Source organism: Tachypleus tridentatus, chromosome 1 (assembly GCF_004210375.1).
Source record: "Tachypleus tridentatus isolate NWPU-2018 chromosome 1, ASM421037v1, whole genome shotgun sequence".
NCBI lineage: Eukaryota > Metazoa > Arthropoda > Merostomata > Xiphosura > Limulidae > Tachypleus > Tachypleus tridentatus.
In genome coordinates, this window is record NC_134825.1 from 63,969,061 (window position 1) to 63,982,113 (window position 13,053).

Consider the following 13,053-nt stretch of genomic DNA (forward strand, 5'->3'; position numbering starts at 1 on the left):
AGCAAGATGTAATGTTATATAAAAGAAAGCTCTTGTTTTATTTATAAATTTACTTGCACAGAAGTTAATGTGTTACAGAAACAAATTACAACGAGACCGCTGTCAAGTACTATGTGACTATCTTAAATTGAAATTGGTTGATTGAACTTAAACTAACTGAAAATTGCCAGTTTGCATGATAATTAAAGTATTTGCCTGCACAAAGATTTATTCATAAAATTTCATGGTCCCGTATAATCGATACTTAAGTTTTATTGAAATACGTGGCTTGTTTCTTTATTAGTAAGTCACAAGATTGTCAAGTTTTAAGTTTTCTTCTGGCTTGTACAAATGAAATTTTCGCAGATTCCACAGGCCTGTGAATTTAAACTTCTTGAAAGATGTTTGGGTTTTAATAATGGATTTTCCATAGATCAACTACACTGGTTTCGAAAATTGTATTTATTTTTTCTGTCAATAAGGGTTTGTTAACAAACCAAAAGAAAAACTCTTACTTAGACCAAATTACTGTTTCGTTTACCACAGTGAATATTTTATATTATTATGTTTGGTGTCTATAACAACCGATAAGATTCTCACGTCGCGATTGGTCTAGAGAAATGTATAGCCAGTGGTTGTCAACTTTTTAAGTATAACAAAATGTGACCCGATTTCAATGAAATGGTTCACTTATGCAAAAGTACATATGACGTTTTGTTAACAGAGAAATTGATATTATTTTTGGATTCAGCGTTCAAGAGTTACCGTAGAACATATGAAAGTTTCAAGACTGCAGGCCTCTAGTTGTAAAAATCACACACACATTTATAATTTATGCTGAGGTTATCGATGCTATTAACATTTATATTTTATCTCAAATACAAGGTTTTGCAAATTTTTATGAATTTAACTTATGATGCTAAGATATTCATGACATGAAAAAAACACGCAGGTTCAATAAGTCCTGATATAAAGTGATACAATCACTATAACCTGAGTGCTTTCGAAATATGGACTTTTCTTCTTCAAGGGCAAATTGGGAACGGAGGTGTGATCAAATGAGTGATATACATAGATGTATAAATCTTATAATCCGAACGCTTTAGAAAGGTGAACGTTCCTTTTTTTTCCAGTGTCAAACTAAGAATGATGGTGTAAACGAAAAGTGATGAATATGTACGAGGGCTGTTCAAAAAATACGCGGACTGTTTGAAGTGCGCGGCTCCAGTTGGTTCCAGGGGAATCCGCTTGGTGTCGCTAGGTTCGCACAGATCAGCTGATTACGACGCCATTTCCCGATTGCAGATATCCTCATTTGTGTATTAGCTACGCGGTTTTAAGTGAAGTGCGATTTTTTCGTTTGGCGAATTTCAGAATGAATGACCTGAAGGAGCAACGACTTGCTGTGAAATTTTGTGTTAAACTTGGAACATCTGCGACTGAAACTTTTGCTATGCTTAACACGGCTTACGGTGATGTTGCTATGAAGCGTACGGCATGTTTCAAGTGGCATGAACGTTTTAAAAATGCTCGACAGTCCATTGAAGATGATGAGCGTCCTGGACGTCCTTCCACGTCAACTGACGACCCACACGTCGACAAAATCAACACCCTGGTGCGGGCAAATCGACGTCTGACTGTCAGGGAGCTTGCTGAAGAGTGTGGGATATCAGTTGGATCTTGTTACAAGATTTTGACCGAAAAATTGAAGATGCACCGCGTTGCTGCGAAATTTGTGCCTCAGAACTCGTGCGTTTTTGGCCAAACACTCGATCACTGTTCTTCCCCACCCCAACCCCCCTACTCACCTGACCTTCTCCTTGCGATTTGTTCTTGTTCCCCAAACTCAAAAGACCCTTGAAAGGAAGAAGATTTGAGACGATTCCCGAGATTAAGGCAAATGGGACGAAGGAGCTGTAGGACATTACAAAAGAAGCGTACCAGGACTGTTTCAATAAGTGGAAACACCGTTGGGATAAGTGTGTGCGTTGGGGAGGAGAGTACTTTGAAGGGGTTCCAGACCTGTAACTTCTAAATACAGTACATTTTGTTTTATGACGTCTGTCCGCGTATTTTTTGAACAGACCTCGTATATATTAAACTACCCGTCCCAGTTTGCCCCTGAAGAAGAAAAATCCACCTTTCGAAAGTACTCGGCTTGTATGGTTTTATTTTTTTATGGTAAGATATGATTAAAATAAATGCCACGGAATATTTATCAGAAATGTAGCACCTACCATAAGTGACAAATCTTACACTATCTGTCAATGTGACAGATGATTACCACTATAATATTTTTATAAGCTAATTATTTAGTATTGTAATGTTGTTGCTGTTCATAATTAAGCATAAAGCTACGTAAAGGTCTATCTGTACTCTGCCAACCACGGGTATCGAAACCTGGTTTTAACATTAAGTCCGTAGATATGCCGCTGTCCACTGGGAGCAATATTGTAATGTAAAATCTAGCTAGAGGGAGTTAAGTGTCTTAATAAGGACGTTAGGACGAAAAGGTTTAATAAAATAGGCCTAAAACACATCAAACATTCAAAGGAAGTAACGTAAAGTTTTCTAACATATTCGAAAATAAATCATAAATGTAATATTTCATAAAGATAACATAGAGAATTGTTATGTTTGAACCACTCGATGCGTTTTATTAAAGTATTGGATCTCTGTTTCATGTTGCGGTTGCTGATTTAAGTTAGTCCAAGCATTGTTAAATTTAAATACAGTAATACAGTATGAAAATACGTGATATATATGCATACAAGTTAACATGTAAAAATAGATGATGAAGGTAATGGCTGTACAACATATGAATATAATGTGCCTCACAGATTTATTCTACGTTACAAATAACGTAGGCTTACAACAAGTTACAACGATGTACAAGTGTTAATGCTACTAGAAATAAAGGAGAAAATAAACTAAATTTAAAAGAACCCGTCAACTTTTAAAAGAACAGTGTTACAACAATATCATATATTGGGCATTAAGTAAACTGCTCTTTCATTGGTAGTTTGGGACCAAATTTATTAATAGTTTGGAAGCTTATTTGGGGTCAAGGGTATCGTATAAAATATTTTAAAATTGTCAATAAATCCATTATATATTTACTGTTTATGTTTAATAATGTGTATTGATTGCATCAAAGCACAAACCACACAAGAGACAGGTTGGTGATCGACTTAGTAGAGTGACGTGATTGGCGGAAGCAGATTTATTGATAAGTACGTCTGGTATACATTAATTAGGATGATGATTACTCCACAGTAAATTAGAAGAAGAATAAATCTGTGAGGCACATTATATTCATATGTTGTACAACCATTACCTTCATCATTTATTTTTACATGTTAACTTGTATGCATATATATCACGTATTTTCATACTGTATTACATTTTGGTAAAGATAAAATAAATAATTTATGAGCGTAAAATTAACTGAATAAATGCGTGTGTGTGAGTGACCATATACTACTACTACTTGTGTGTGAAGAGAACTTGGGTACTGAATGCTGAGGGCCCAAGTAAAGATAAACGAACGCCATATGTTGGTTTGTATGGAAGCAGGATTGTGATTGGTTAGGTAATGACCCCCTGAACTTGTTTCCAGATTATATTATCTGAAAAGCTGTGCACAATCGATAGTTGTTTTCATTTTAGAACACTGGCGTGAAGTATGTATGTGGCGGGGGGGGGGGACGCAAGCAGACACACACACAATAATAGCCTTATGCGTACGAACTCGGCCATTTTGGCGAGCATAATGCTCTCTATTTTTACACATATGATGTATATGTGCATGTTGATATGGTCTATATATAATAATGTGTGTGTATTTAACGTATCCCTCCACTCTGTTAGCAGTCATATTTGAATTTCTCTTTGTTTGTTTTTCTTTATTTTTGCGCAAAGCTACATGAGGGCTAACTGTACTAACCGTCCCTAATTTAGCAGTGTAAGACTAGAAGGAAAGTACTAGTCATCACCACTTCTCACGGCCATGTTTCAAGACTCTAAGTTGTATTCTTCATCTAACTCACTTATTAAACATATGAGTATTTTAAAACTAATTTAAAGCAGACGAAGAGCCTTAAACATCAGCGATTGCTTTATAATCATAACGTGTAACAACACTTAATATATCTGTATCTCCATTAAAGATTGTGATTGGTTGTCTGCAAACAGGTGTATAACATATAAGACTACTCCAGTAGAGTGTTTGCAGTTAAGCGCAAAGCTACACAATATGCTATAAGTGCTGTCTTAAAAATACTGACCATCGCAATGCGGACCATGTTGGTCGGTTACTTTTAGTATTAAGTATTTCAAGTACATGGAGATTTTTGTATAATAATATGTAATCCATCATGCATTGACTAGAGTCAGCAAGTAGTAACACGTTAAGAAATAGTTTCACTTGTTGTTAAGATTTCGATTTGCCTTCTAATAGGGTTAGGTACGAAAAATAGAGAGGGGTTACGTTATAACATATACGTACTCGTGATTATTAGTTATATAGATGGTAAAACAGATCTTTATTATGATAGTGTGTATTATGAAATTTATACTTACAAATGTTATTATTATAAATGTTACTGTTTCCTACAGTATTTTTATCTCTTTGGTTGTGATATAAAACTTCCCACTGTTGAATGATTAGACAAGGTGTTTAGAGAGCTCGACATATTTAATTACAATAAATTATCTGTAGTTGTTGGAAAGGTTAGTTTAGGTACAATAATAATTATCCCCGTTCCACCAATAAAAAAGTATAAGATTAATCATAACCTTGTATTTCTATCTCTTAAAAAATTAAAAAAAAACTCGCAATTTTCTCTCGGTAAAATGTAACTGGTTTAATAAACACTGACGGATAAAATGTAACTGGTTCAGTGAACACTGTTAGGTAAAATATGACTGGCTCAGTAAACACTGATGGGTAAAATGTAACTGGTTCAGTAAAAACTGTTTGGTAAAATATGACTGGCTCAGTAAACATTTATAAGGTTGCGAGAGAAAAATATTGTAGTCAGAATTGTCTTCATATTATGGTAATCTAAACGAACCAGAAAATATTGATATGGCTAATACTGTTATTATGGTAACAGTATCAAAAATCTACTTTCAGAGTTACTGACTCGTTTAGTGGCGCATGCCCCTCTCAAGTGCGGGGAAGGAGCGATCCAAAGGGCACCCTAAGGGCCTGACATAGTTAAGAATTGCCTACAAAATAAATAAATGTGGGGGAAAAAAATTACTTTTATGTGAGGTGGCCCATTTGTTTTGTAGATACGCTACTGGACTCACTATTAGATTTTCATTATTTTCCCATGATGCGCGTGAAACATATGGCATGCAATGATAATTGTTATTATTTATATCTGATTGTTTTTAGTAAGACTTTTCATTTTTAGTTCTTATTATGCTGTAGTTTATATTCAGCCAATGGTACTAAGTGCGAAAGCGCCCGTATATATAAGTTAATTAATAGGGTACCAGCCACAACAGGTTCTTGTCTTCAATAGGATTTTCGGTAACAGCAACAACCAAACATAAGGGTGGAGGATGAATGTTACCATTCCTAACTGATGAGTCTGTCGGTCGGAAGATGTATTTTACGCCCTCTCGTCATTCTCTTCATTTGTATGGCAAGCGCCATGTGTCTGGAAGTTTTTTTTTGTGGTTGTTGTTTCTTTTTTTTCTGTCAAAACCGATAGTAAATGAGTTATTGCTGCGAAAATGGACGTTCGTTAATTGTCAAACACTGGCAGTGACGAATAGTATGTACTCTACTTAGGATAGGAAGGGGTATTAAGGTCGTATCTGCTGTGATAGGCTAGAATGTGAAAGTTTATGAGACCTCATAGTATGAAGTTGTCTGTTATAGCGAAGTAAATATTTTGTGATTACAAAACCCAGCTCTCTCGAACTTTTGAAATACTATACAAGGTTAAGCTTGCAAACTGAGAGTCCAATGACGATTTCAGCTTTTTTTAACTGAGGGAGGTAGGAGTATTTAAAGGAAAGTTGGAGCCAAATCTAAAATAAGTCTAAAATTATATTAGCGTATTACATTAGCTTAGAACCCCAAAGACATTTCGGGCACCCAGCCCCTTGTCCTCCTCCCTCGGCGAGCGCCGGTCTTGTGAGAGTTGAAGTGTTTTTGTTTTGGGTTGGTTTGAACTTCTCGCAAAGCTACACGAAGGCTATATGCGCTAGCCGTCCCTAATTTAGCAGTGTAAGACTAGAGGGAAGGCAGCTAGTCATTACCACCCACCGCCAACTCATGGGTTACTCTTTTGCTAACAAATTTAGATATTTATGATACAGCCACAGAAAAAACGAAACAAAAACATGATTACTTGAGAACTGTATATGTTATAGCTTTCTATTGCTTAAAGATGTTTAACATGAAATAAATCATAGTGTATTTCTAAATCTTTGTAATGCTTGGTAAACTTTATTTCTGCTAATACAACAAATGTAAGTGTTTTGCTGACGTAAAACAACAACTGATATTTACCTTGGCACATTTTATACTTGTTACGTTAATATATATTTTGTTTTGTTCGTTTTCAAATCCTAAATCACATCTAAGAAGAGGTCAGTTCTGACACAGCTGACCTCCCGACCTGTTGATCGATAAACAGAATAGTAAATTGACAAAAGCTTTAGGAATGAAAAGCAGATGGCCGGTGCGTGCTTGTGGTGAGGCACGCGACAGTGAAATGTCACCAATTTCCTTAGTGCCCGAAGGCCATCTCAGTATGTTACCAGCTGGTGTTCGAAGGATCCCTACATTCTTTTAATTCTCAAAGATCTGAGAAAGAAAGCTTCAACTGTTAGCCACCTGGTGTCTGATATATACAACAACAACTCCTTAGGTAGGAAGTCCCAGAAGTTACCAGAACATTAGTGTCTGTAGTTGCTTTCTTCTATTTGTTAATAATACGAGACGAGAAGTTTGTAAGAGATGATGAAGGATTTATTTTGGCTCAACCAAAAAGTTGGTAAGTCGGTCTTTGACACTTGTTTTATTTCAAGCATAATGGATGTCTAAGTTAACAGAAGTAATCCGATAAAGGTGAAATTGCAGACAGTTTCTCGAATGCTATCGGTTTAGACAGCTTGACATAGTTTATAGGCTTAACAACACCGTGTTAGAAAGTTCTTTGTTTGGGTTGTATATATTACATATAAGAATTAAAATTCCACGTACGCCTGTGTGAAAACGTAAAGACAGTCACTGTGGCTTAAAGTGGCTGGAGTAGAATGAGCGATTTCTATGTACACGTACTACTGAAGACAGAAGACTGTTTATCATATTAAGTATCAATAATAACAAATTTTACTTGCTCTGCGTCGTTGGATGGTTGCCAATATTGAAACGTTCGAAATTTTATATCATCGATATGTAACTATATATATGTATAGAACATTTAAACACAAATGTAAACACACAAATTGAGCCAAAGTATTCTTAACACAGATTTCAAACGTTGCCTTTACATATAATTTACTTAGTGTTCTGGTCGATTTAGAAACGTGTTGTCTCTGTGCACTTAAACAACTTACTCCTGAACTTGTGACTTTGAAGATTACTTTGAGATGTAATCATTAGATAATTTGAGAGCAAAGACTTATGAAAAGTAATCCAGAGTTCATTAAGCACGTTTAACCGTAAAATAACCTAAATAACATTAAATTGCTGAAAAACAACAACCGTATTTTCAGACTATTATTTTTGTTCTTATTTCAAGGAACTTAGTTCTTTAATATCGATATATGCATTTCTCACAGCTTTGTTTCATTTTAATGGCCAATATCAATATACTCCCCTTTGTTTCTCTCTTTTCCTGCTAATAAATTTTCTAACGTTCTCAACCAGTAAAAGTCAACGACAAATCTTGATTCAAGGCATGTGATTAATCTATAAAAGTTGTGTCATGTCCTGCTTAATGGAGAAATAAGCTTTCAAATAATATACTCAAGCTAATATAAGTTGTGTATTTTTTCCTAAGCCTCATGTTTGAAATTTGAACACAGTGTAAACCAGTGTTATCTCATAAACTCAGCTATTTATATATTTATTCGCCACGTATAATGTATATTAACGCTCAGAATTAAAACCGTGAATTTGTAACAACTCTAGTAGTTTGCCAACTTCAAGACATATATAATGTTGCACAATGGTCTACAATAGGCGACTCGCAAGCTACATCAAACCCTCGAAAGCCTGGTTTGTGGATAACACTATGTACAGATTTTGCAAAATTAAGCAAAACTTTATATGAGGAATACTTTACTCCCTAAGAAGATCATGATCGGCCCTTGGCTTTATAGTAAACATACAAGGTGGCCTAATGTGGGAAATGAATGAAGACCATTCATATATGTTAATAATAATATTATTATTAAATATTAAATATTATTATTTGTTAATAATACTCACCGTAAAATCTGATTTGTAAATTAGTTGAATAAAATTTATAATAACTATATTTCACTTGCGTAATCTGGTTTAAAACATAACAAACTATTCTTCGTGAAAATGTATATATATATATATATATATATACACATAACGACTAAATCACTACTATGTTTAATATTTCCAAGCCTATCTGCTGAGCCCTGATATTGGGCAAAATACTTCGTCAGCACTAGATATGGCACAATTAATGTGGTTGGCATATTATAACATATTCTCATTTGGGTTCTTAGAAGTATTTAAATGGTTTCCTCCCATTGATGCTTTGGTACTCGATTCAGTCATTCGTTCATAAATACAACTTTTTTTTCGTCATCCGCTGGGACAGCGGTAAGTGTACGGATTTACAACGCTAAAATCAGGGGTTCGATTTCCCTCTATGGAAACAGCAGATAGCCCGATGTGGGTTTACTATAAGAAAACACACACACACTTTCATTTTCCTCCAAGTACGTCCAGCTAAATAATTTCGCATTACGAAAATGTTAAATTCATTTGAGGTTCATGTTCAATGGAGTCAAGTGTAGGATATACATAAAGACTATTTGTTTCATTTCATTCTGTGGAAAAATTATGAAGAAACATTGAACAAAATTGAAACCTTTGTACATGAATGGAACCACGCATGTGCAGAACCGTAGTAGGTTAATCCAGGGGATGCTGCTATACCCTCAGCACCCCTAATTCCCGCGCCCTTGAAAAGAAAAAAAGTAATAAGTTAAAGATCACGTTACCAACAATAAATCTTTGTGGTTCCACGTTTTGATAAGAACGAATTATCTGTAGGTACTGGTGTCTGTTTCTCGTGTACTTGTCTATTTTTTTGGGGAGTGTGTGTGACAAAATAGACAGACATGCATAGAGGGGATTTGAGATAATATTTTCTATATCCTTATCCTCTCAGTTACGTGATACCACTTTGGGATATATCCACGATAATGTTATTCTTATGAACGAAAATAACTTTAACCTAAGGTTTTCAGTTTATGCGATATAATCAAAATATTTGGTTTAATTTTGTGTGTGTTTCTAATAAATATTTTCTTAGCTTCAGCTGTTGGAACCATATAATAACGGGTAGGTAGCTTTTACCGCTAACTAATCGACTTGACTGCCATTCTAATAACTCATCCACGGTCCGAAGGTGTGGCATCCGAACGAAACCACGGACCTTGAATACACAGTCCGGCACGAAAATCGACAGGTCACGCTTGTCCCAAAGAACTTTATTTTGGACTTTTAATGACTGAAGACTTAGAATGGTTTGACCGGCGAACATGCAGTTGTTATACCGATATTTATTTTCTCAAGGCCCGACATGGCCAGATGCATAAGGCACTCGACTCGTAATCCTAGGGCCGAGGGTTCAAATCCCCGTCACACCAAACATGCTCGCCCTTTTAGCCGTGGAGGTGTTATAATTTGACGGGCAATCCCACTATTCGTTGGTAAAAAAGTAACTCAAGAGTTGGCGGTAGATGGTGATGACTAACTACCTTTCCTCTAGCCTTACACTGCTAAATGAGGGAGGCTAGCGCAGATAGCTCTTGAGTAGCTTTCCGCGAAATTCAAAACAAAACAAAAAATCAAACACTTATAAATAGTTTGTTAGTGATGAGTAAAGGAACTGTATCTATACTAAGTTATTATTTCGTTAAGGTCATAACAAAATACTGTGGCTTAATGGCGTTTTTTCTTTGACGTTACAAATCATACGATTAGGATCAATGTTTAATTCTGTCTCATATCTTAGAGTAATATTTATGTATGAGCGAAGTCTGTCTCTCCTTGGTCGTAAATAAATCCATTCAAAGGAAAGCGGTAACGGTGAACGGAGTTGTATCAGATTTCATCAAGAACATTGTTACATTTTGTTTGGAGTAAACATTTCTGGTCGAATAAAATTTGAACTTGTTTTAAAATGATATTTCCATACTTCTATTAATATTGTTCTACATAAATGTTTGTATATTATAGACAGAGAAACAAGCACGCGCTTAACAAATAAATGTGTGTGTGTGTGTACATACATATTAGCGCGTGTGCGTGTGTGCGTTTTGTTTTCCACCGCGACTATGCTGGGTAATCGCTATTAAAAACACTGACTAAACCAAAACGTTTATTTAACGTAGTGTATTATTATTTTCCACTTGGACCAAGCCAATAACTCTCCAAATGTTTAGCGACAGTAGAAGGTTACTTCTTTTGTTGCTTTCACCGTTATCCTTTTTGTAAGTGTTTTTGTGAAACTTATATTCTGATATTCTATTCTGAATTAAAGTACAATCTCTGAATGAAGTTCGTGTGGTGTATTTATACTCTGAGTTAAGAGACTTCCTGTTTGGGAATCGTATAACTTGTTTATACGATACAAGCTGAATGCAGTAGTGGGAAACACAAGCTTTCCCCCAGTTGGTATAGTTTTACAGAAACAATGTTTACTATTGTGTTCCCGTTTAATGAAAACGTAAACTAAGTGCTTTTGCCTTGCAAAAAACGTATTTGAGAGAGTAGATTATAGTGTAAACATAATAAAAACTTAAGTGCTTCTATTCTTGAAGTGTAATATAAGGAATTACGTTCAGTTAACATCGATTCAAAGAATTGTTTAATGCAGACTCCTTTTAAGAACGAACTTTCCACACTAGTTCTCGATTTACCAGCCCGTTTTATGTATGTGTATATTTGTAGTTTAATACTTTCCATAGTAAATGTGTTTTTAATTAAGCCTCAGTAGTTTGAAGTTAACAGAAAATTAGTGTGTGTGCAAAATGTTCATGAAATTATACATTTTAGCTAGTTCATAAAATCTGGAATAATAAAATTAACCTTAAAAGTAAAATATCTTGTATAATGAGTCTCACCAGTGAATGCATATTTCCAACAAATGGGCTTTGAAAAAGAACTGATGACACCACATGAATGCAGTTAGCTAATTGCCCCCCCGCTTGTACAGCGGTATGTCTCCGGATTTACAACGCTAAAATCAGGGGTTCGATTCCCCTCGGTGGGCTGAGCAGATAGCCCTTTGTGGCTTTGCTATAAGAAAAACACACAAAAAAACAAACTTAGCTAATTTTATTTTTCGTTACCCTGCAGGAACGACAGTAGACATCAGTTCTTCATTGCTTAACATGTACGACTGCCTGGTGGGAAAAAGTAATGACTGGGACGGTGGAGATACGAATGAAGAAGATGGTTCTAAAGATGTCAACACAGATGCCTGCCAGCCGCCTAGATGTGATCATCATAACTCGTGCAGTAGACCTAGGACTCGGTTTCCTTTTCGAAAGAGTCTGTCCGTGAATGATTCTTGTGCGAAACGGCCTCTAAGCACAAGCTCAGTGTCTTCGTCTTCTTCATCTTCGTCTTCGTCACTTCCTAGAAGTGGCATCGATGTCAAAAGGTCATACTTGGCCAGCATTGAAAGTTTAGCTGATATTTCTCCAGATAAAGACAGTAATTGTTCTCATGATCAGAACTCTCACTACAATCAAAGTAATGGACAAGCGGTAGCAAATCCGGAAGGTTGTGGACAGCAGGCAGTAAATTTGGAAGTTTGTGGACAAGGGTCGGCAGATTTAGTAACTAGTGGACAAGAAAAAGTGACAGCTAGAACCAGTCAAGGAATAATGGTTTCATGTCATCAACAGACTTCTGATCTCAATCTTTGTCCAACTAACCGCGTCATCTTGGAGATTGTGGACACTGAGAGAACATACGTAAATGATTTACAAGAAATAATTGAGGTAGGTAACATTCTTGTGTGTGTTTTAATGTATATTTTCTATGATTTTCAGTTTTTAGTACCGTTTGAGATGTAAGTCAAAACCTTAACTTTGATAAAAAGTCTAAGCGAAAGTTAACAATAGTAGTGTACCCTTTCAACTATAGGCGGACTTTTCCCTTCAAATTAAATAAATATTTGCATAAAACTAGCCACATAAGCATTTTATTTTGTTGCATAGCAGTATTATTATTGTTCGTAAACAAATAAATTTTAAATCAAAACAACTAACAAGAGGATTTTCTTCTAACCAACAAATGTTACTTTATACTTTTAACACTATTTTTTGTCGAATACACAATCCAGCCTAAAGAATCCTAAGCAAAAACATTAGTTTTTAGTTAAAAACAAGTTTTCGATTTGAAGGTTTATTGAGTACACGTGTGATGTCTGATAACAAATTGCTTTCACGGTCTATGTTTTTGTAGGCATGCAAACATATTTTTGCCTACGCTTCTTACCCACATCATTTTTTGTATTAATATGTAGCTACACAGTGAGTTATCTGCGCTCTGTTCAGTGCGAGAAATCGAACCCCGGATTTAAGTGTTATATGTGTTTAAACTTATCGCTTACTCACCGGGGGACTAACTCGTCATACAAATATACGCCAATAATCCAGAAAGGATCCCGATAGAAACCATTATCAAGCCACATGTTTTGGTTTGATTTGTTTTGAATTTCGCGCAAAGCTACACGAAGGCTATCTGCGCTAATCTTCCCCAATTTAGCAGTGTGAGACTAGAGGGAAGGCAGCTAGTCATCACCAACCACTGCCAACTCTTGG

The 13,053-nt window shown here is 35.6% G+C and overlaps 1 protein-coding gene across 3 annotated transcripts in view; it reads left to right on the top strand.

Moving 5' to 3' along the window:
- The window catches only part of LOC143250517 (pleckstrin homology domain-containing family G member 1-like), an 81,799-nt gene that overhangs the window by 33,416 nt on the left and 35,330 nt on the right, over positions 1-13,053 (top strand). For 2 of the 3 annotated variants that reach the window (XM_076501198.1, XM_076501183.1), the window contains exon 2: positions 11,579-12,228. In XM_076501198.1, coding sequence (XP_076357313.1) covers positions 11,579-12,228 — 650 coding nt within the window. Of the gene's footprint in view, positions 1-6,708; positions 6,999-11,578; positions 12,229-13,053 lie in introns of those variants that run through there. The other variant, XM_076501192.1, reaches the window with a different exon arrangement.